General features: G+C 49.4%; 1 protein-coding gene and 1 non-coding gene across 2 annotated transcripts in view; both read left to right on the top strand.

The window, feature by feature from the left end:
* LOC116091603 overlaps window positions 1-18,374 on the top strand; it is a 21,721-nt gene extending 3,347 nt beyond the window's left edge. Inside the window, exons 6-17 of the mRNA XM_031373181.1 lie at window positions 6,377-6,453; window positions 6,563-6,756; window positions 7,534-7,621; window positions 8,238-8,384; window positions 9,541-9,671; window positions 10,881-11,023; window positions 12,350-12,438; window positions 12,660-12,729; window positions 14,767-14,903; window positions 15,255-15,352; window positions 15,793-15,869; window positions 16,360-18,374. Of these exons, the coding sequence (XP_031229041.1) occupies window positions 6,377-6,453; window positions 6,563-6,756; window positions 7,534-7,621; window positions 8,238-8,384; window positions 9,541-9,671; window positions 10,881-11,023; window positions 12,350-12,438; window positions 12,660-12,729; window positions 14,767-14,903; window positions 15,255-15,352; window positions 15,793-15,869; window positions 16,360-18,374 (3,266 nt within the window). The remainder of the gene's footprint in view (window positions 1-6,376; window positions 6,454-6,562; window positions 6,757-7,533; window positions 7,622-8,237; window positions 8,385-9,540; window positions 9,672-10,880; window positions 11,024-12,349; window positions 12,439-12,659; window positions 12,730-14,766; window positions 14,904-15,254; window positions 15,353-15,792; window positions 15,870-16,359) is intronic.
* LOC116092628 lies at window positions 31-135 on the top strand. The gene has a single exon (XR_004119372.1). It is a non-coding gene; the product is annotated as a U6 spliceosomal RNA (small nuclear RNA).
* Window positions 18,375-24,580: the final 6,206 nt, after the last annotated feature.

The following is a 24,580-nucleotide window of genomic DNA, read 5'->3' as shown; positions in this document are numbered from 1 at the left end:
CCAACCAAACCATTTAGGATTTTGTTTTATGTTCACTTCGGCAGCACATATACTAAAATTGGAACGATACAGAGAAGATTAGCATGGCCCCTGTGCAAGGATGACACGCAAATTCATGAAGCGTTCCATATTTTTTTTGAATTAAAAAAAAAAGATTTTGTTTTGTTTTGTTTTTTGTTTTTGTTTTTGTTTTTCAAGACAGGGTTTCTCTGTGAAGCTCTGGCTGTCCTGGAACTCACTCTGTAGACCAGGCTGGCCTTGAACTCAGAAATCTGCCTGCCTCTGCCTCCCAAGTGCTGGGATTAAAGGCATATGCTACCACTGCCCCCATTTAGGATTCTTAATACACTGACCCTTTTAATAGGGGCACCTCTTCAGTGGGTTTTGCTCTAGAGTCCACTTTGTAAGTAAGTCATTTTGTTTTGCTTTTTTTCTATGCTACCATCTTAGGGTCTCCTAGGTTGGCCTAGAACTCACCATGTAACTGAAGATGACTTTACATTTCTGAGCTTCCTGCCTCTGTCTCCCAAGTGCTGGGATTACAAATGTGCATGCTTATGCCTGGTCTATGCTGTACTGGGTGTGTTGAGTTTGGGCTTCCTGCAATCTGGCCATGAACATTACCAGCTGAACCACATACCCTGCTTTCCAAAGCCTTCTTTGACATTTGTAGACTATGCCAGCTTTCCTGTGACTAGGAAAAGGGGCATCTGCCTCCTGCTTTGTATTTGAAGTATGTTTCTTTAAAGATTTATTTATTTATTTATTTTTGTTTTTTCGAGACAAGGTTTCTCTGTATAGCCCCGACTGTCCTGGAACTCACTCTGGAGACCAGGCTGGCCTCAAACTCAGAAATCCGCCTGCCTCTGCCTCCCAAGTGCTGGGAATAAAGGTGTGTGCCACCACTGTCTCGCTATTTATTATATGTAAGTACACTATAGCTGTCTTCAGACACTCCAGGAGAGGGCATCAGATCTCATTACAGATGGCTATGAGCCACCATGTGGTTGCTGGGATTTGAACTCAGGACCTTCAGAAGAGTAGTCAGTGCTCTTAACCGGAGAGCCATCTCTCCAGTCCTTCAAGTATGTTTCTTGAGGGCAGTATAAAGTTAGGTTTTGCCCTCTTTTCTTTAATCGAGTCTCTGACTTCTGAGAAGTTTATCCTGTTTACATGGATGGACGAGCCTCAGGGCTAGGCTCAGGTTCCTCACCTTGATGCCCATTTAGACAGGCTACAGGTGCGTTCTTCTGTCTTTTATTTTCTTTTCCACTTTATCTGCCTCCTTTTGGGTTAATTTTTGATTTGGTTTGTTGATACAGGGTCTCATTCTGCAAGCCAGCCTGGTCTGAAACTACATGGTCCAGGCTGACCCCTAACTCATAAAAACCTTTCTACTTCACCTCTGGAATGCTGAGGTTGTATGCGTGCACCCACCGCTCAGCCTAGATTAGTTTTTAATGATCTCATCTTCACTGTTGAGTTATGATGAGCTATCCCTCCACATTGCAGTGGTGGGTGTCTTAGGGTTGATAGTACGCAGGCTGCAGGTGATTTCTACTTCATCTACAACACAAATCCCTCATAGAATACTAACATGGTATTCTAACTAATAGTATACTAACATGGTACTATATTTATGCTAGTGCACTAAAATATGTTTCAGTGGTGGGGGTGCCGAAGAAAGAGCTCTGTGGTTAAGTGTACTTGCAATTCTTAAGGAGGAAGGGGGTTCAGTTCCCAGCACACATGGCAGCTGTTCCAGGAATCTGATACCCATTTCTGGACCTGTGGGTGCTAGGCACTTTACATGGTACATACACATGTGCATATATACACACACACATACACACACATAACACATGCATGCATACATGCATACATACATACATACAGGCAAATACTCATGCACATAAAATAAAAAATAAGCAAGGGGCTAAAGAGAAGGCTCGGTGGTTTAGAGTAAATATTGCTTTTCCAGAGGGCAAGAGTTCAGTTCCCAGAACCTATACTAAAGTTACTCACGACCACCTATAACCAGTTCTAGAGGACCTCAAGGAGCACCTGTGTACATCCCCACACAACATGTATCCACATAATTCAAAATAATAAAAATAAATTTAAAAGTAAATCCTAAAAATATTTTAAGCCATCCATCATTGATATAGTTTTTGACAAATAAACAATTCTCTTTTACTAGTTTCAAGTTACACATAGGCCTAGAGTGAGGATGTAACCAGTTCTCAGCCACTGTTTTTGACATTCCTCATTTCTCTGGGAAGATCCGTATTTCTGGTTGACATCACTTCTATGTCCCTCTCCTGATTTCTGATATGTACATCTACCAGTAACAACAAATGGAACACTTATTTGTCCAAGAGCATCATCATTCTACTTCTTGTCCCTTAAAGACTCTTTACTGGGCACAATACTTGGGTGGACTTATTTATTTATTTATTTTTGAAATAGGGTCTTACTATACAGCTCCAGCTGGCCCAGAACTCACTGTGTAGATCTAGCTGGCCTTCAACTCACAGAAATCTGCCTGACTCTGCTTCCTGAGTGCTAGGATTAAAAGCATGGGTGCTGTGCCTGGGTCTGAGTAGATAATTTTTTATAGGTTAGTGTGTATGTGTGTGTGTGTGTGTGTGTGATGTGTCTGCCTCTGTGTGTTGTGTGTGTGGTATGTATCTCTGTGTGTATATGTGGTATGTGTGTTTGTGTATATGTATGTCTGTGTATGTATGTGGTATGTATGTAATGTGTGTGGTATATGTGTGTGGTGTGTGTATGCCTCTGTGTGTGATGTGTGAGTGCGAGTGTGTGTGTGTGTTTGTGGTGTGTGAATCTGTGTGTGGTGTATGTGTGTGTGTGTGGTATGTGAATCTGTGTGTGGCGTGTGTGTGTATATGTGGTATGTGTGTGGTGCGTGTGTGGTGCGTGTGTGGTGTGTATGGTGTGTGTGTGTGGTATGTATGTGGTGTATGTCTGTGTATATGTGGTACGTGTGTGATGTGTGTGTGGTGTGTATAGTGTGTGTGTGGTGTGTATGGTGTGTGTGTGGTGTGTGTGTGGTATGTGTGTGATGTGTGTGATGTATGTGTGTGGTGTGTGTGTGGCATATGCGCAGCATGTGTGTAGTGTGTGTGTGTGGTATGTGTGTGGTATGTGTGTGTGGTGTGTGTGTGGTATGTGTGGTGTGTGTGTGGTGTGTGTGTGTGATGTATGTGTGGTATGTGTGTGATGTGTGTGTGGCGTGTGTGTGGTGTGTGTGATGTGTGATGTGTGTGGTGTGTGGTATGTGGTGTGTAGAGTGTGTAGTGTGTGTGGTGTGTGTATGGTGTGTGGGTATGTAGTGTGGTGTGGTGTGTGTGTGTGTGTGTGTGTGTGTTGCAGTGCTAGGGTTGAACCCCAGGCTTCCTCCATCTTTGACTGCTGCTGAGCTACACCCGACTCGCAGGAAGCGCAGCCCCACCCTAGTGTCTTCTTGCTTCCTTTGCTCCACTTGCAAGGAACCCACTCTGCCACTCCTTTGTTCATTTGCAGGCACTGTGTCCATTTGCGTGGCTGATTTTCTGTTTCTCAAGCAAGTTTGTAGTGACACTCTCTAGTTTCAGATTCTTTGATCTGTGGGTTATCACTTTCTGCAGTTTTGGAAGACTTCCAGGTCTTCCTTTTACACTTGACGCTGTGAGTTCTTTCTTTGGAGATATCTAATCAGCCCTTGATCAGTCTGGTCTTCATTTGAAGAGTTTTAAACATTCAGTTCTGAAAATTCTGTTTGGATCTTTTCTCATGCCCTTCATAGTTGTACCGACCTTTATTGTTGTTATATTTTATGTATATGGGTGTTTTGCTTACATGTATATCCTGGGAATCTAGCCCAAGTCTTCTAGAAGAGCAGGTGGTATTCTTAGCCACTGAGCCATCTCCCCAGCAACGAGGACTTACCCTTTTAAACATATGAATACAGGCATGAAACTTCTTTTCTGTTTGAAAATTTTCCATGTATTTCTTACCGAGGGGCTTCATGACAAGGTGTGCACGTGGGGTCAGAAGACAACTAGCAGGACTTGGTTTTCTCTCTCCATGATGTGGGTCGTGGGGATTAAACACAGGTCGGCACGATCGGTAGCAAGCTTGTAGCATCCATCTCTGGGCTGATTTTAGCTGATGACTCCTTGTTGCTTTGCTTGCTGCTGGCTGTTGTGAACTTTACCTTGGTATGAGATATTTTTGTTTCTATACACATGATTGTTTAAAAACGGTATTTTATAAGTTCTTTGAGAATTTCAAACAGTATTTTGGATCATATTCAACCCCCTAAGTCACTCAGATGCCTCCCCACCGTAACCACCCAACTTCACTGTCACATTCTCTGTGCTCCCTCTCTCTCCTGCCCAGTCCCCTCTCTCTCCAAACCATGGAGTCTAGTTTGTGTTCCCAAACACTCCTCGGTGTGGAGCCTGCCCCAGGAGCTTTAAGAGTCACACCCTTAAAACCAGTTCTTCCTTTTCCAGGAGTTATCAAATGCCCTCAGTTCCTGAGCCAATGGTTGGACTTCCTCCCGCCCCAACACACACACTAGGATTTGGTCCCCCCTTCCCTGCCGCCCCCCAACACTTAGGATTTGGTCTAGCCTAAGTTTGCACAGGTCTTGTGCATGCTAGCTCAATTGTTGTGAGTTAATTTGTGCCTTGCTGTATCCTGGAAACCCTGATTGCTTATGGTTATGAACCACCACCCCTGGCTCTTAGAAGAGCTCTACTCCTTCTTTCATGATGACCTCTGAGCCTTGAGGGGAGGGCTAGGACACAGCTGTTCCATTTAGAGCCAAGGTCTCCACACCCTCTATATACACTTTTTTTTTCTATTTGTTTCTCTGTGTATCCCTGGCTGCCCTGGAGCTCACTCTATAGATCAGGCTGGCCTCAAACTCAGGATAAAGTCATGCACTACCACACCCAGGTCTCTATAGATTCTTTTTTTTTTTTTTTAAGATTTATTTATTTATTTTAAGTATGTAAGTACACTGTAGCTATACAGATGGCTGTGAGCCTTCATGTGGTTGCTGGGAATTGAATTCTAGGACTTCTGCTCCCTCCAGTCAACCCTGCTCACTCAGTCCCAGCTTGCTCTGGCCCAAAGATTTATTTATTATTATACATAAGTATTTATTTATTTATTTACTTATTTATTATGCATAAGTACACTGTGGCTGACTTCAGACTCATCAGAAGAGGGCATCAGATCTCATTACAGGTGGTTATGAGCCACCATGTGGTTGCTGGGATTTAAACTCAGGACTTTCAGAAGAGCAGCCAGTGCTCTTACCCACTGAGCCATCTCGTCAGCCCCTCTATATACATTCTTAAGCTTTGTCCTCAGCTATAGTTACTGGACTTAATCTAACCCTTTCAAGTTTTACTTCTGTAACTAGTCAGTTGAATCCAGATCTCTACTAAGGCTGGGGCTGATGAAACCTCACAAATGAGGCAGGATGGTCTGTTTGTTTGCTGCCCAGTGATCTATGGGTCCCAAGGCACATAACTGAAAGCCTCTTTCTGGGTGCACTTTACCTGCACTGATCCAGCCAGTTCTCACCTAAGCGCTAAGAGATGCTGGTCATTAGAAGCAAAGAGTCTTGGGGTTCTCTTCATGATTCCCTCTCTAACTCACCATTCCATGAGCCTGTCTCCCCAGACTCAGCTACATGTACTCCACTGGGGGTCTCCCAGGCTCTATCTCAGTTTGCTGTATCAGTTTGCTGTACTGTATGGTAACTCTTTTGGGATATTGTCATTGTTTCTGTCTGTGAGCACTGTGCTGGGCTATTGATATCAAGTGTCTCAAAAATGCTTTCATATGTGTGAGAATGTTACGTAAATATGTCTGTATAAAACACATTTTCAGATACAACGGTGAATCTAGTTCCTCTTGCCCTTTCTTGATGAGGTGTCAAAAATATCCTTTAATTATTTTTAATTAAAAGGCTTTCTCCATGACACCCACCAAAGCATGGTGGATTACAGGAGTCAGCAGCAAGGGAGCTGCAGGAACAGGGAGTCTGGGCGCCACGGTGCCCTGCCTCTGCTTGGTACTAGATTCAGGACATCCTTCCCCGCTGGCCTCAGTGTATCATGTGAGAACAAGAGCTATCACTCTAAGTGCCTTATGTAGCCCTGTGTAGTCCCATTTCAGCTTACTTAGGAGGTCAACAGTCCCCTCCAGCATTGCCTCAAGATCCGGTGTCATGAGTCGACTGTGATCCTTTCTTGCCTGCCCCATACTCTCTCTGGACCTCCTGTAGGAAAGGCCCTTGGGCACATGCCACCGCTTCCCTCGGGGCCCAACCAAGGTCTTCTTTCTCTCTCAGAGCCAGTGCAGCAGGACACAAGCTCCTCCCTGCTGGTTCTAGCCGAGTTCCACCCTTCAGACAGATCTACCTACCAGGTACAGAGACTTCCTGGAGTCAGTGACATCTTCCTGAGAGCTGGGATCTGTTCCCAGCCCTTGAGAGGTTCCAGCAGTGACAAGACTGGGTTGGTCTACTTCTCCGCAGTGGGACATAGCGAGACCAGAGCCAGAAACAGAAGGGTCCAGAGCCTTCCACCGCATCACTATTGCAGTGCTGGAGCAGAGTCTGAGAGACGAAGAGCTACGTGCCCAGTACCAGACTGCGGTGCTACGACTGCGAGAGCTGGCCCTGGAGGAAAAGGCCCGTGCGGAGCTGGCCTGCCTAGAGCATCAGATAGGGTGAGCTCGTGCTTGTGGCAGGTTCTGCTCCACCCCTGCTAATGTGCCCCCTGCCTCCACCCACCCACCCAACCTGCAAGACAGCTATAGTGATCCAGGTGTGATAGGCATTTGCACAAGTTCAGGTAAGACAGTAAAGTGTCCCAAATAAAACTAAAATGAAAAGCAGTCATCACCCCCTTCTATGCGATATTGTTCTCCTCTACATGATGTTTGTAGCATTTCCAGGGTTTCCCAGTGTTGATGGCGGCTTAGGCCTCACGTACTGCTCAACACATGGGCTGTGCTTTCCCTCAGCCTGTCCTCAGTTACACCTTCAGCATGCACCCAACTTTTCACCATTATGAACGTTGAGGGCCTGTTTCCTTAGGAGGATTTCTTAGACACGGTATTTCCTATATGTGAGAGGCATCCAAAGCCTCTTGGCCTCGTTGGGGTCAGCCTCCGAAGGGTCCTCCATTCACAGCCCACCACCTGACCATGACATGCTGAGGGTGCCATGGGCCTTGGTGTCAGTGGAGAACCCCTTGCTTGCATGTGGTCTCCATGTCCCTGTCATCTTAGGCCTTAATCCCCTAGACCATGAGACACTCATTAACATGGTGGGAGGGAAGGCTGACAGCCCAGGCTGGGGCCCCCCGGGCCCGCAGACTCTGGTGTCTGCTCTATAGGGGAACGTCTAGGTGGACCTGGCTACTGGGGTTTCCCTGGTCCTGGTTTATGGCTCTCCTTCTGAACAGCCTCTCATGTCTGCCTGTGGCTTTTTCCTTCCCCTAGGTGCCTGGGTAGTGTAGGACGTGAAGCAGCACGAGCCACTCTGTGTGAAAAGCAGCAACAAACCTTCAGCAGACTTGAGGAGGAACGGGTAGGTGTGCCAGAGGAGTGGTCACTCAGAAGTGGCCCTTCAGCCCTCCCAGTGGAGGGCCCAGAATAACCCCGTTCCATAGAATATCCTTAAACTCTTGCTCTTCCAATGCTGCTAAGAACCATATGGTGCTAGGAATAGCCCATGGTCAGAGGACTTCAAATCTAGGCTGGCACATGGCCCTATACGTCCCTGGGTCTAAACCAGGCTTAGACTCCTGCTAGCTGTGGCCTGCAATAAGTAGCCTGGCTTCTGGGGACTTCAAGTCACCACTGAACAGTAGCAGTGTCTGTTTCCTAGGTCTTGGGAGGATTTTAGAATAAAGGGGTGTTAGAGAGGCAGGGCAGTGGCCAACACGTGGAGTATGGGCAGGGATAAGCTGGGCCTGCTTGGTATGGGAGCCATTTGGTGCATAAGTACCCCAGTGGCTCTCCTGCCTTCAGCTGGGACCTCCTGACTAAAAGCAGAGGAAAGCAGTAGCCAAGAGGCTGAGCAGGGAGAACCAGACAAAAGGCCCATGGAGGGGAGAGAGGGCCAGGCAACACAAGAAGCTGATGTCCAGATGCCCCCTCCCTGTCCCTGTGTCCTGAGATTTTTTTTCCCTCTGGAACTTTAGAGGGAAATCCAGTACCTGAAGAAGGTGTACTTGTCCCTGCACCGTAGTAGGAAGCAGCTCCTGCAACATCAGCAGTCTATCCTCAATGTGCAGAGGTCTATGGCCCACTTGCAACAGGAGCTCCAGGTTCGATCTCAGTTGCTGAAGGTGGGCACCCCCAGTCTCTTCACCTGGCTTCTCTGTGTCATGTTTGTCATCATTGGTGGCAAGGGTCTGGGTCTGGGTGATTGTGCAGAGGGAGAAGATGGCCTGCTGGGGCCCCTGCAGTGGAAGAGCCAGACTTCCAAGCTATGGTAGTTATTACAGACCAAGGGTGGACGAAAGACCCTGTGGGAGGTGGTGAGTCTAACAGAGGGAAGGGAGAGAAAGAGTCTAGCTGGGGGAGGCCCAGGGTATCACTCAAAAGAGCCAGCAGTAAGGGAGCTCTGTGTCCCCCTAGCAGGCCTGTGGTCCACTGGAGAGGCAGGATACTCAGACAAGACAGCAAGGGGCAGAGGGAAGCAGATCTCTGAGTTCAAGGCTAACCTTATCTATAGATAGAGTTCCAGGACAAGCTGAGGCTACACAGAGAAACTCTTGTCTTTTTTTTTTTAAAGATTTATTTACTTATTATTATAAATAAGTACACTGTTGCTGTCTTCAGACACTCTGGAAGAGGGTGTCAGATCTCTTTACGGATGGTTGTGAGCCACCATGTGGTTGCTGGGATTTGAACTCAGGACCTTCAGAAGAGCAGCCGGGGCTCTTAACCACTGAGCCATCTCTCCAGCCCCAAGAAACTGTCTTAAAAAAACAAAACAAAACAAAACAAAAACAAAAAACTCCGCTGTCAGTGAACCAGAGTCCCTTGCTACTCTCACAAAGCTGAGAGCATGAAAGCGTGTATGAATGAAGGCAAGGTCAACCTGTGCTTCCCCTAATTCTGTTAGTAAAGGACAGTGTGGTTTCATCTTAAGGGTAGGGACAAACATTGGGTGAGCTGCTCCCTGTAGCATATGCCATAGGCCAGCCTTCAGGAGAGGAGACTCTGGGCTGCCTAACTAGAGTTCTCCATTCCTCTGGGCAACTTTGGGCAGAAATGCCAGCTGTCTTTTGTCTGCATCTTTCAGTAGAGGTATTGGCCTGATAAGGGCAGGGCAGCTTGCTCCAGCTGGTGTCCTCTCCCATGGGAGCAAGCCATCTCAGCACTGAGGCTGTCCAGAGTTGGTTACTGTCACGTGCATCTGCCTCCTGCTTTTCTAAGGGGGTGTGTGGGGGGGTAGTGGTCACACCAGGCTTAATTAACCTGTGCTGTTTTTACTAGAGTTGCAGCCCTAGAGTCAAGACTGCCTGGAAAGAGGTCTCCGAGGCAAGTCAGAAAATGGAGGGACACAGGTCTGGAAGCCCCCAAAGCCACCACCCCCAGGAAATCTCTGAGAGCTCAGAAAGTGCACAGTGAGTGGTCAGGGTGAGGTGAGGGGAGCTGGCCCTGGCACTTGCCTGACAAACCTTTCGTGTATTTGCCTTCTCCCTTTGGATTCCACTACACTCAGCTTCTCCCAGGAAGGGCAGGGGAGGATAGAGCTGTCCTGAGCTCCAGGGAAGAACAGACAGCAGCCACACATACTGGCTCGGGTTGGCAAGGGTGTGGGCACAAGGAGCTTCCTAGAGTGCTCCTGTGGGTGCGAAGTGCCAGAGCACTCACCAGCCTGGCTTAGGATAGCAGGCAGCATGTCTATGACCACACCAGTCTCTGGGACTACTGTAGGGTTTTTTTGTGGTCAGCAGCAACTGAACTCTTTCTGAGGCCTGGCCACCAAGGTCATTTTCAGCAAAAGACAGTGAGGTTCTGCCTGTGCTTGGAGGGTTGTGAAGAGTGTCCCCTGCCCACAGGAAAGAGGAGCAGGACTTTTCCCATAGGGACCTTCTTGGCTTCCCCATGCTGGAAACACTGTGTTCTATTCTGCCAAGCAGCATTGTTGGGCTGGGGTGATCTGGAGATGGTTCTCACCCTGGCCGTCCCCTCACCCACACCCACTGCCAGCCCTGGAGGTCTATTACCACCCAAGCCCTAGCCATTGGTTCCCGGGCTCCCTCCTTCTACCTTAAGGGACGGGATGGGGACTGAATGAGCCGCTTCTATGAATCACCTGCCTCAGGCTGGTCTGCAGGAGATGGAATCTTCTAGAGCTTTCTTTGGTGCCTCTCACCAGCCTTGGCAAGAACAAACCTGCTGTGCCCTCCTCTCTGTGCCTGTCAGCAGGGTGCAGGCTATGCCAAGATAGCATACCTGTTCCTGATCTATAGCACTTGCTGCTAGGGACCTCCTGGAGTCTGAAGCTTTTTCCAACCAGAGGTCCTTCTTTTGAACCTCTAGAGTTTTCCCAGGGTACTAAGAGGCAGGCTGGCTGCTGCTCACATGATGGTGGGCCTGGACCACAGGGTGGGGGATCAGAAGCTCCTAAGCCCTCACCCATGCCCCTGTAGTGACTACTCCATCTGAGGAACAGGCCCTGCTTGAGAAGCTGCTGAGTGAAGAGGGACCAAGACCCTGTTTTTTGCTTGTCTACTGGCCACAGCTGCCCCTAAATGTAGCTCAAGGTGGTTCTGGGGACAAGGGCTGAGTGTACAGTCACATCTATTCTACTGTGTCTTGCCCTGCAGCCTTTCCTCTGAGCAGAAGGAAGTGACATCTCCCCAGACAACTTCAGTTGCAGATGAATACCTGCAGCTTCTCAGGCTGAACCAAGCAGATGGCATACCTGGGACCAGAAACCTATCCACGGAGAGTGGACATGATAGCCAAGGTAGTTCAGGGCAGTGGCAGTGACCAGCCAAGAACAGCAATCCCTTAGTCAGTTGGCCCCAGCCTTCTGTGGGGACAGCATTAAACTTGGGATGAGACAGTCCTACGTACTAGGCCACCAGGCCAGTGTATGACCTGGGCTACCCAGGCCTCACTGTGTACTCTTAAGTTGCATCAGAGTGTTTACTGGGCTGGTTCACAGGAGGCCTACCCCTCACAATACCTGAGACACAGAAACTGGATGCCACGTGGAGCTGCCCAGGCAGGCTCCCTTGCTGCAGAGGGCTCCTGGCAGGTGAAGCTGCTCAGAGCCAATCTGGCCTGTCACCTAGTGCAGGCCTAAGGCTGTCTACAGGCAGGTCAAAAGAAACCTGTCAGAGCAGCAAGGATTAGGACTGAGCAGGCCCTTCCCTGGGATGAGGGGAGTCCATTTTCCTGGTTCAGGCAGAACCCCTAGGCAGGAGCTTTAGTGGAAAGCAGTCTACTGTGATTCCTGGTCGTCCCCACCTCTCCATGGCCTGGCAGGTTTGCTTGCTGTCCCACCAGGAAGTATCCCTTCTGCACTTCCTGTCCCCATCAGCCCATGGGCAGCGGGCATGACTGCTCAGCCTGTGCCCCATTCTGCCCCCACCATATTCCTCCCTTCCCTGACCTCAGTCTTTCCCTATGATCAATGTCATGTTCATTTCTGGCACCTACCACAATAGAGTTCTGCAGATAAATATACACACTCACATGCCGGAAGTGAGAAATCTACATTCCTTCCAAAGGCTGCAGGGCAGGGCCCTTCTAGCTCCTTTGGCTCCAGGTGTTCCTAGACTTAAGACTGAACAGTCTCTGCCCCACTGTGACTGCTTCTTTTCTCCTGTGTCTACTTCTGCTCTTCTTCTATCTCTTTTAAAGAGTTGGACTGGCCCAACTCTAAGAACATATCTAGAGATTCTTAATTATATCTGAAAAGACTCTCTTACAAATAAGAACTCATTCCTGAGTTTTGCAAGTTATGACTTGAACAGCACAATAGCTTGGACTCCAGGGTCCCCAGGCACAGTCTGGGGGACAGAGGGTGGAGCCGATCCCCCTAGGACATCCGTGGTTAGTGATGATGAAGAGTTTTGGGCATGAGGTAGAGGACCAGTCAGCATTATGACCAGAGGATGGAGCAGGTATGGAGGGAGGGTGTTAGGGACAGCTGGGGGCCCTTGGATCCCCAGTCCTCACAGAGAGGAAAAGCAGCTTCAAAGCAGCAAGACTGTGTGCGGCCTCCAAGTCTTGGATTCTGCACAGGCTGGTCAGTATGAGTGACCCTAGCAATTATGTCTTTCAGGGTCTGGAAAATATCCTTGTGTCTTTCTCCCTGGTCTGCTGCACTTGAGCTCTCTGGACCCTGGACATCAGAAAAACCCAACTGCTCCTGTATGTAATCTTTAGGAAGTTTGTCTCCCCGGCCCTGCCTGTTTGGGAACCATCCCCTGCCATTCTGCCAGTCTGCAGCTTGATCTTGGTCTGGACTCTTTGGTGCCCACGTGCTAGCCCCTGTGGTGCTGGTGGCCCCTGGTCACCCTAGGGCTAGAGTTCTCTTCATAGGTAGCTCCTGTACCCTTTGGTATATCTCCCCTTCTATCTTGTTGATGCAGGCCACCAAGAAAGATGGCAGCTCAGCCACTCAGCCAAAGCCACAGGAGGCCAAGGAACTGCCTCCTCCAGGTAAGGCCACTGCAGATGGTCTGTGGACCAGCCTATATGGAGCTAACCAGGAGCTTTCCCTCCATCCTGTGGACCCTGTCCAAGGCTGGTGTTCAGCGGTCACGCAAGGACAGGGAGGTCCTCAGGGAAAGTCGAAGAGGATGAATACTCGTAGCCCCCCACCATGACCGCAGACCCCTTCATGGCTAGAAGACTGGCCGACTCTATTGCCCATTGGAGATGATTTGACTGTTCCCCTGGGGACATTAAAGACAATTCTTGGTCTGATCGTTTCAGCTGCAGCTTGGTTTTATCTAGACATTTCCAAGAGCTTAGAAATCAGCACCGACAGAAGCATCCTCATTAGCTGACCACAGTTTTATACCTATCAAATCCTTCACTTTCTGAACTGTGTACTTAGCCCCCAAGGCCTCCCTGAGGGCAGAATTCCTGGTCTGTAGAGAGAGGGAGAGTCCACTTCTCCCTCTGGGGGTTGCCCATGGTCTGGCTAGCTCTCAGAATGGAGGCCACCTCAGAGTTCCCCACCCCTGAGTCCCAGCCCTGGGTTCAGAAGCTCCACCGCTCTACCCAGTACTGAGCATCTACCCTTAGAAGCAGGAAGGATGTTAAATCTTACCAGACTCTGCTGGACCAAGGCACTCTTTGCATTAGGGGCCAAAGAGGGTGAGTTTCAAGTCAGTTAGAGTAGGAAAAACTAGACCTTCACACTGCATGACGATTATCCAAGAGTTAGGGCAGATGGGATTCCCTAAGTGTCCAAAGGTGATGACGATCTGGTCCATGCAGAGCTGATTTCCATGACCTCCCCTTCTGCTGGAGTCACACCTCTCTTGGCCACTGTTCAGGGCCCTGTGGACATTTATGTGTTCAGCCTGGTGCCCCTCACCATTCGTGTTGCTCTCTGCTGCTCTATGGCCACATGTGCACTAGCTGTCATGTGCAGCCATCCACTGTCTACACCATACTCAGACCCTTGTTGTCTCTTGAGGTGAGCACACTTACTAACCACCCTGCAGATGAAGAGATTGGAGCCTGAGGACTAAAGTACCTGGACCATGATAATGGAGCTTGTTAGCGATGGTCCTGAGATGCTCTAGGTTGAGCCAGTGCTAGCTGCTCCCAGGCCAGAAGATAGTATACACAGGGTTCTCAGGAACACTCCAGCATGGCCATTAGAGAACTTCAGGGTCTTTCCTGCAATGACCCCACCACCTCAGTCTTCATCCCAGGCTCTGGCATCATAGCTCTGGTCCATAGGCCAGTGGCCTTGGGCCTCAGGGTCCCAACAATCTACCAGGGTCCAGGCAAGACTCAGATCTAGCAATATGGAGGTATGACCTGGGGAGGCTCTGCTGTGTCCTGCTTTGTGCCCATTTGGATAGCCTTTTAGCTTGCCTTGGAAGATCCTGCCATGCCCAGGGCCTACCCTTGCCTGAGTGTCCATGTCCCTCAGGAATGTGCTAGAGGGCCTCAGCATAGCTGTGAGATAGGAAAAGGGACAGCTTTGGCAAGGGTTCCCCAGTGACCTGTGGGTGGTTCCCCAAAGGAGGAAAAGAGAGCCTAGAACTGAGAGAAGAGCCTGCTTCTGCCTCCTAATGCTAGCTGTGTTAAAGGTGTGTCCCACCACACCTGACGATGGAGCTATACATTTTAATTGATTTTTCCCTATGTTCTTTTCCCCTGGGACTTCATATCACTAACTATCCAACAATAATTTGGGAAGCACAAAATCACATTTTTTTTTTTTTTTTGAGACAGGGTTTCTCTTTACGGCCCTGGCTGTCCTGGAACTCATTCTGTAGACCAGACTGGCCTCAAACTCAGAAATCGGCCTATCTCTGCCTCCCAAATGCTGGGATTAAAGGCGTGCCCCACCACTGCCCAGCTAAAATCACATCTTTTGTCTCCTCAACCTAACCAAATGCCACAGTCTTGCATCCATTTTGAATTTTCACATACCATCCCCACGGGAGCCACTCCCCCCCACCCACCTATGCATCTACACCTGCCAGCATTCACAATCTGTTTGTCCCACAGGAGACCTACAGATCAAGTCCAGTGCGGCCTGGGCAGTGGAGAGGCCCTTGGCTACTACAGACAGCCGTGCTTGGAGCCTGCATGGACAGTGTGGCCAGTCCCTAAGTGGAGATGGTCCTTGTTCCCAGGAAGCCAGAGTGAGTCAGGGTGTGGCCATGTGCTGTGTGCTGGTTAAAGGGAACATTGGCTTGCTGTGTGGGCTCTAAGGCCACCTTGTACATAGAGCTCTTGAGGGTTGAAGGCTCAGAGAGCATTCCAGGCAGTTCATCCAATTCTGCAAGTTACAGATTCCATGGGTCTCACCTCGAATTCTACACTTGGGCAGAAAGAAAGTCTTCCCAGGGCTAAAGGGGGTGTTGGGTGGTTGGGATCTTTGGGGCCCTCTTCAATGCTTTATTCCTTAGCAGCAGTCTCTGAAAGTACAGCCTTTGATCCCCAGCGGAGGAAGTGTGGGAGGTCCTGACTGACCTCTTTCTATGTATTCCCAGCAGGTGGCTGAAAACAGAACAAACCAAGCGCTGGATGTTTCCAGAAGCGCTGAGGGAGAACCCCAGGAGGAGGCACACTGGCAGTCAGAGCAGCAAAGGTGTGGAGCATGGGTAGGGTAAGGCGCTGAAGCGTGGAGACAATCTCAGTCAGCGTCTGGAACTTCCCGATGCCTAGCCCCACCCTTCCTGGCTCCAGCTGTACACCACCTACTGGGTCTGACTCCCTCTTAATATCAAAATTATTGATACTCAGTGAAGGACCAAGGTGCAGCTGGGGGTTGCAGGTGTCTAGAAGTATCACCTAATCAAGGTGACCTGTGGTCAGATGTCATCTGTCATCTGTCACCCCCCCTCATTCCCATCAAAGGCAGAGTCCTAGGTAACCCTGGGTGGCAATGATCACTTCCAATGGTGGGTGACCGGCAGGGCTGTTCCTAAGAGTGTGGCATGGGGGTCACTGGCTGTAAGTGCTGGGGCAAGGGCAGCTGGAAGGAAAGACTTCTTTCCCGGCAGCCACGACTTCACCATATACTTGCAGGGGAGAAGCCTGTCAGCAGGAGACTCCAGACATCTGCTTAGCCCACTTGGAAGCTGAGCAGGACACTGCTTCTCCAGGTGAGGCTCCCATCTCTTTAGGACCCAACACCCGCTCCAGGGCTGGCTCAAAGACCAACAAGTCTTCACTTAGAGACTATCCAAAACTAGTTCTGGGATCAAAGCAAGGCTTTTCTTACGGCATATTGCCCTGCTCTGTACACTGCCTGGGGTGGGATGGGGGAACCCTGGTGACCCCTTCCCCCAGGGCTGCAGGCTGAGTCTAAAACTTGAAAGCAAGCCAAGTAGTGCCACCCACCAGATCCAACAGCAGCTGAGGTATTGTAGGCGGAGTCCAGATGCATGTGACCCACCAGTAGGGAGGGAGCTGAAACAGCTAACTGGGGTTTGTCAAAGGACTAAGCACACTGATATCATTGCTTTTTTAATGTCTTCAGTTGGAAAATCCCTTTGGGGGGACTGCCCTTGCTCTCTACAGAAGTGTAACGCTGCTTCTGGGATAGTCTACCATGTAGGGTGATCCACTCCTTGATTCAATCCATCTCAGCAGCTCCTGTGGCCTGTGAGGCTGAAACACAGCCTGCCTGGCACCTAGACAGCCCTCCATGCCAGTCTGCTGCCATCCTGGACCTGTGTTCTGAATCTGCTTCTAGGAACCACTCAGGGTCTTCTGAAGGCCCTGCCTTATCCCTCAGCCACTCAGTGGGCCCAGCAAGCAGCCTTTCCTGTTCATCTCTGCAGGAGTTTCAGAGAGCCACAGCCACCCTAGTCCAGCTTTCTAGCAGTTCCACATCCCTGTCCACCTTAGAAGCTGACGATACCTTGCTACATGCAGATCCCAGCTGGTCTAGGGAGCTTTCTGCTCACGATTCCTGGGAGGAACGAGGCCTACCTTCATTCTGTGGCCTCCACCCGGGCCTTCCTCAATTGGAGGGGGTTCCTGGGAATGTAGGACCAGTGACCCCACAGAGACTGGAAGGTGGCGGGGTTAGACTCCTCAGTGGCTTCTCTGAGGAGGCAGCTTTGTCAGCAGGGTTAGAGCCAGACTACAGCTCCCTTCAGGCTGACTGGCCGCTGCAGTTCCCACGTGCTCCGTCTCCAAGGTTGGGGTCAGAGCTGTCAGAGTCCTCCAGCCAAATCTGGGAAGAGAATAGTGAGAACCTTGTAGAGCCTAGCCCTCATGTTGAGCCAGACTCAGGGAGCTCCTTGCCTGCAAATGGTTCATTGGACCTGGAAGGCAGTGGAGGACCTCATACCAGTCATACCTCCTCAGGCCCTGGGGGAGAACAAGAAACTTCCAGAACCCATAGGAGTCTGAGTGATATGTCCAATACAGGGAAAACCAGGCAGATGTCCCCTGTGGCCACCTTCACAGTGTTTCCACCCCATAGTCCGGCTATCAGTGATTCAACTCTGTCACTGTCCGTTCCTTTGGACCCAACCTCCTCAGATGGGGCAGATCTCAGTAAAGTAAACATGCTTACTGAGGCCTCAGCTGGCTGCCAGGAGGAACCCCAGGATGCTGATACAAGCCCATCCATGCAGCGGAAGCCCCTACAGGCCTCACCTGATCCTAAGGCCGCTACTACCCTGCAGGCGTCTTCTGAGGGTACAGCTCCCCATGTTACAGAGGTGACCAATCCCTCATGTGTCACTGGCTTCTTGACTGAAATACTGTCTCCTGTGGACGAGGAGCTATCTTATGGCAGTGGGGACCTTACATCTTCCATCCACAGGGTCACCCACCTCCTTCCACCCCCTCCCACCCCCCAAGCAAAGAGTGATCTCAATGAGCCCAACCTCAGCTCAGAAGACTTCCCAACCCCGCCTGAGGAGGCCGTGTTTTCAGGTGACTCACTGGACACCCTAGGAGAGGATACATCCATTAGTGCTGAGGACATGTCCTTGTCTGAGGAGGCTCTGGGGGAAGCCCTTTCCCTGGGGCCTCAGGAGTCAGGGCACCACCTGGGTGCACCTGAGCAAGATGGAGACCTGGGTGACTCAAATTCAACATCTCCCTTGAGTAATTGGGTAGTCAGTGCCCCTGGGAGGTCCCCAAGACTGTCAACTCAGGCCCCGAGTTCATCCCCAGTAACTTGTGTGGTCAGAGAAGATCTTCAGGCCTCAGACAGTCAAGGTGGACCCTGGGAAGGGGTCCAGTATTTTGAGAGTGCAGAGCACCAGCAAGGGATAGAACACGTCTTAGACAGAAGGGCGGCCACATCTTTACCCTCCTGGTCTGCACTTTCTGAAGGCTCACCCCCAGGCCCAGTGCCCTTGAGGCCCAGTGGCCAGGCTGAGTCCCTCAAGCACACAAGTGAGGAGGAGAAGGCAGGCCAGAACAACTGGACAGAGGACCAGCCCAAGCTCCAGGACTTGGTGGACACACAGCAGTTTCCTAGGAGAGACTGGGTTTTTAACCCTGTCTGTGAAGGGACCTGTGCTGATCTTCTAGGGACAGGAGATGCTGGGCCAGTGGATGTAGTGTCCACCCAGCTCAGCAGGAAGATCTTGTGTGACTCTCTTGCTGCACTGTCAGGGCTCGCCCCTGAAGACAATCCCTAGATGTGCGCTCTGAAAGATGATAGAAACTCATAGACATCTGACATGCCACTGTGTGTGTGTGTGTGTGTGTGTGTGTCTGTCTGTCTGTCTGTCTGTCTCTGCCTGCCTGCCTGCCTACCTGTTTGTCTTCTGTCTGTCTTATTTGAGGGACCTGGGCTTCCCATTGTGGACTGTCATATCTCAGCTGGCTGACAGAATGGTCATCTGAATCAGTCAATAGTCTTGCATTCTCACCATGCCAATCATGGGCTGGCTCTGTCTGAATTTCCCCCTGCAGAGTAATTCCCTGATTTTTCCACAACTTCTATCAGGCTCTTAAAAGGCCCAAATCTCAGTGATGGAGGCATGCATCAAAGGCTATGTAGGGTGGTGTCCAGTGGCTGACCAAGGAAAGCCCAGGAGACCAGAGGCTCCAGCTAGTATGAGGTAATGTAGGAGTCAGTGAGGCCAAGGGGGAAAAGTGGTTTCAGAGGCCACTAGGGGAAAGGTGATTAGGCTGCAGAGACGAGCTGTCCTGGGCTTTGTCTCAGCCTGCAAAGGCCCAGTGTTCACTGTGTGTGTGTGTGTGCATGCATGCATGCACGTTCTTGCTTGTGTACCATGGTCCCTGTGTTTAAGTTAGAAGACAGCTTTTGGGAATTGGTTCTTCTGCAGTGGTTTTAGGGATCAAGCATGACAAGTGCTTTTACCTGCTGAACTCTATGTCTCCAAGTTTTTTGTTCTTGTTTTTTGGATTTTGTTTGTTTGGTTGGTTGGTTTAATTGTTATTGTTTTGAAAACGCATAGGTTCTGGGGATTGAAGGTTGGTCCCCATACTTGCAAGGCGAGTGCTTTACCAACTGAAATACATCTTTAGTACCATCTGGATCTTGCTATGTCTACTGTTACCATCAGAGTGCTTGTGGCTGAGGGCCATTTGCTCATCCTGTGGGGATGGAAAGTCGATAACTAGTCACTCTTGACAAAGCCTACACCTTCTTCCCAGGGCTGAGGATCTCTCTTTGTCCTGTAATTTATTATTTTATTTTATTTTACTTTTGCTTTCATAGTATCTTCTGGGACACTGATTTTTCTCAGGAACACAGTGACTGGGTCCTCAAAAAAGTCTTGTCCTTTGTAGGCCTGGCTGACTACACCAAGGCCCAGACTGCCTCCTTTATTCCCTGGGGGCCTTCTGAAACAGAATGACCAGGGTGGTTATTGAAAGTGTGGGCAGGTGACAGGTGGTTCTTACAAGGAAGTGTGACCATTCTCTACAAGACCTTCTTCCCTCAGGGCAGACATCCAGGGACTTGTTGATCCAAACACTCAGGATTTCCTGCTTAATGGTGGGAATGAAACCAGTTTGCAATGCCCACAACCTCATCCAGCTCAGGGGTGGACTCACCAGGGCATTGGGGTACAGGATCTCTACAGGGATTGGAGTGGCCCTGTGACAGGCCCATAGTTAGTCCCCCAGGAGAACAGAACAATTTGGGGACATGTATAAGGGCAAGGACAGGCTATTTATTAAAAGCAGTGACTTCTGTCAGAGGCGCCACCTTTACCTCCCTCAGCAGACTCTGGTATGATCCTGAGGGGGAGCAGGCTGCCTGCCACTCACTTCTGGCAGCCCGGGAGCCACAATGCTGTCCTGGCTGTAGCTGCTGGGCGCTGGTGCCCAGGCTCAGACAATGGTAAAAGCTTCTCTACCTTAGCTCCACAGAGGCTCTGTGGGGTCCAGAGCAATCAAATGGATGGGTTGTCTTGAGGGATTCTAGGATCTTGTGCCACACTCTGACTGGATGCCTCGTGCAGGCAGGAGTGTCCTTGTGCATCTTACTTGTACAGTGTTCTCTCCCTGTCCCCAGGGAAGTGGCACTGTGTGTATGTTTATGTATGACTGGGGTTGGCTGTATAACCCAGGTTAGCTTTGAACTCTTTCTGCCTCAGCCTCACAAGCACTGGGGTTATAGACATGAGCTGCCTTGCTCTCCAAAGGGAGTGGCTTTTTACACAAACCCAGAAGGCAGTCTTTTCAGAAGCAGCAGATTTCAAAATCTGATTTTTGAGTCTGGCTTGAGTAGGATGTCATGGAATGAGGCTCACATACATGGTTGGAACTCCCAGAGGTGTCTTAAATCAGCACGTGTGTGCACATGTGTATGTATGTGTGCATGTATATACATAGGTGTGTGTACCTACTCATCTGCCACTCACTCTTCAATTCACAGTCCCCCGTTTGTTGATGATGCTCACTGTTCATCTCCTGGGTCTCATTGTTTCCCATGCATGCCTTTGCCTGTATCCACCCTCCACCTGCTCTCTCTCCTCCCCATTCCCTTCACCTCTCAGCTTTGCTTTTGTCTTATTTTAGCCCATAAAAACTATGCTTACTGCTAGGCAGTGGTGGTGCACGCTTTTAATCCCAGTGCTCAGGAGGCAGAGGCAGGCAGATCTCTGTGAGTTCAAGGCTAGTCTGGTCTACAAAGAGGGAGTATGTGTTCCAGGATAGCCAGAGATATACAGGGGAAACCCTGTCTGGGAAACAAAGCAAAATTATGCTTATGAATAATCTGTGCCAAGGACATTGGTTCATGCTGAGTCATGAAAAGGCTGAGTCACAGGGGATGGTGTTTATTTTAGTGATTGTGAGAAATTACTCACATAAAAGCAGGTGAAAACTTCATACTGTAGCCTGGTAATATGTACACGTTTGCCTTATATATCAGTTTTTTTAATTAAAAACACTTAAATAAATAACCTAAAATTTGAAAATGACATTTTTTATACTTCTGTGTATACCAAGATTCTCCCTCCCAGTACTGATGATTGAAGCGTCTGCCTCCCACGACTCTTATCAATACTGGATCCTCATGGGGACTCTTCTCAGATATCCTGTGGTTGAGGTGTTGCAGCTTTGATCTGTAAGACCAGCCCCTTCATGCCCTCCAGCAGTTCATAAATGGGGCAGATTTTGGGGCGGGCCAACTCTAATTCCTGGATCTGGACCTGGGAGGTAACTGAGTTGGCCAGCCTGGCAGCTCTCCTGTGCCACTAGGCCAGGGTGAGCTGTCCAGCACCGCCCTGCCTAGCTTACCCAGCGCCATAGCGGGCAGCAGCATGGGCCTGGATGTCCCTGTAGCTTCAGATGGCAGCACCGGCCACTCAGATGAGCATATCCCCTGTGGCAGCACCACCCTCAGATATCCACATGTTCTGCAGCAGAACCATGGTCCTAGACATGGCCCCATGGCCGCAGTCCAGGCCAGGACGTCACCATAGCCTCACATCTGCCCGTTCTCACCACTGTTGAGTCTCCATTTCTACCTTTCTCTACAGTGTATGAACTCCCCAGCTTTGCTTCTCTTCCATCTCTCCACCACACACTCCATCTTTCCCATCTCTCCATTACACATTTACCTATCGTAATGACGCCTGCAGCAGGTGCTTGGCTATCTTTCTTCCCACCAATTTGGCCAGGGCCTCCTTTTGCCATGAAGGTCTTGTGGATCAAATTCAGGTCACCAGGCTTGGCAGCAAGTCCCTTTACCCACTGAACCATCTCAACACCCCTTTTTAGTTTTTATCAGCACCTGGAGAGAGAAACTAAGCCCTGGAAGGAAGGATCTCATAAGACTCCCAGGCTGTCCTAAACTCACTCGGACCCAAGCAACCTCCAACTTTCAATCTTCCTTTCTTAGCCTCCTGAGTAGCACCGAACTGCAGTACAGTGCTCAGTTACCTTACATTTTAGCACTCTTTTTTCCAGTGTTGGGTGGAATGTGCCTTCAGCACTGAGCCCCCTCACCCATCTAATCGCTTTTTAGAACTTAAAAAAATATTTTAAAAGTTTGTTTTTGTGTGTGTGTGCCTGTTTTGCCTGCATGAATGTATGTGTACCATGAATGTGCCTTGGTGCCTGTAGAGGTCAGAAGAGGGTCTGGATCCCTGGAACAAACAGCTGTAAGCCACCATGTGGGTGCTGGGAATCAAATCCTGGTCCTCTGCTAGGGCAACAAGTGCTGTTAACTGCTGAGCCATCTCTTCAGTCTCTTCTAGTTCTTTTATTGACATAATTTACATACCATGAAGTTTTCTTTTAAAAATGTACATATTGGCTAGGCGTAATTGTGCATGCCTTTAATCCCCGCACTGGGGAGGCAGAGGTGGGTAGATCTATGTGAATTCAAGGCCAGCCTGGTCTATAGAGCTAGTTCCAGGACAACCAGAGCTACATAGAGAAACCCTGACTTGGGGGAAAAATGTACATATTAGTGATTTTTTAGTATATTGAAAAAAATGTGCAACTAGTTACTTTTTGAATAAGAGGGCCCTTGTGGGTATGGATTCCTGATAGATGAGCATCTTGCTAGCCTTGGGGACATGTGAGTCCAGAGCTGAACCATCCAGGTCTTGGCTTCTCCCATCTATGCCCAGATGCACAGAAGTGTGGCTCTCCTCTGACTAGCTTATGGCCCCTGGGAAACCCAAACTTTATAACTCTTGGGATGGAAAAACCCCTTGGGGCCAGGTCACCATATTTGTCCTGCCTCTGTTGCCTGCTTTGGTGCTGGTTCCTAGGCCACTTACAATTCCTTTGTGGCCCGGCTATAAAGTAGGTCACCTTCCCAACAGTCCCTTGCAGACTCGCAGTCTAACTTGCCTCGGGCATCCCAGCCTCTTAGCTCCAATGGACTGCTCAGTTAGCCAACTTTTATTCAATAGACCCAGCCAACGCATGACTCCAGGGATCTGCCAGCTAATATCCCACATCAGGTTTCCCGGCCCACCCAGAGCACAGGAGAGATTTGGCTCAGTCAGGGAAAATGTGGTCTTCTGTATATATAATTTCAAGACATATTTCTGACCTATGGCTTTCCTATTGCCTGCCCTCTGGTTCTGGAATGAATTAATCTGTAATTTTTTAAACTTTTTTTTCTTTTCTATTCATTGATAACTCCATTGGATTTGTGAGGAGAGTGAGAGAAATTATGCACTTTACACATGTTTGGTATGACAATAAATATCCTCCATCAAAACCTTGCAAAATTGCCTCAAGTTCCACAGAACACCTCCATTGCCCCCACCCAGTGTATTTCATGGGGACTTGTGCTGAAATCTGGGCACAGTAGGGTGCACACACAGTACAGACAGGATTTCCCCAGACCCGCCTTCCCTGGCTACAGAGCAGGTGCAGCAGGCTTTTAGCCTTGGCACAGTGTCCTTGAAGGGAATCTGGCGATGGGAAACTAATGAGAATCAGGCCAGGCTGTCTGAAGACGGGCTGTAGCTGCAGGAGCCAAGTCGTAAAATTGCTCTTGTGGGCGGAGAGAAAGCTTATCTGCAGAAAGTGCTAGACGTGTTTTATTTGCCCAGGATGTGTTCAAGCAGAGTGCTTTGGCATTCAAACGTATTGACCCTAGTGAGGCTTCAGTCCAAGGTCTCAGGCTGTCCCCTCCCTGGTTCTGATTCCTCATAAATGCTTGGACCAATAAATCTTGACACAGCCTCAGGAGAAGTTATTATTTTTCATAGAAAATAGTTATTTCTCAGTTAAAGCACACTTTTGATTTTCCTGTGATCTGTCTCTGTCAGTGCTTTGCAAACCAGCCTCTTTAGACCATGATTTCAGCTTTCCACATGCCAAACTGTCACATGGGGCCCCATGCCCTCCTCCTCCACCATGACAGCCACTCTCATAAAACATACACAAAGGCCACTGGGACTTTTACAAATGGCTGAGAACCATAAACTCCCTGGAAAGTGTATTCTCGTTTTGCCTGCTGTCTGAGCCCTGCCCCAGAACTGGCTGCGTGGGCTGGGATTACAGTGCACCTGTCATCCGTGAGACACAGTTGCAGCACAGTAGACACAGCCCATGTAGTCCCCAGCAACCTGAGTAGTCTCCTCAACCTTCAAGGTTCTCCACCACCCAGGTAATACCAGATCCTTGATTTTGTCACAGATAAGAATTTCAGAATGGGCCAGATGGCAGTGCAGCCAGAGTTCATTAGGAAGAAAGCTACAAAAGTTTTAGCATAGTGGTTAATAGAGAGATGCTTAGAGAAAAAATAGGGCACACCCAACCCTGGATGTTGGCTTCTCAAAGGAGAGTCATATCTAAGTGGCTTTGAAATAGCCATCTATGGGAATTTAGAGGCCGTCAGAGTTTCTTGCTCAGCAGATATCTAAGGGATTCTCCCTTCCTCTTTCTCTTTTCCCCT

Source organism: Mastomys coucha, unplaced genomic scaffold, assembly GCF_008632895.1.
Source record: "Mastomys coucha isolate ucsf_1 unplaced genomic scaffold, UCSF_Mcou_1 pScaffold15, whole genome shotgun sequence".
Lineage (NCBI taxonomy): Eukaryota > Metazoa > Chordata > Mammalia > Rodentia > Muridae > Mastomys > Mastomys coucha.
This window is presented reverse-complemented; position numbering and strand designations above follow the sequence as displayed.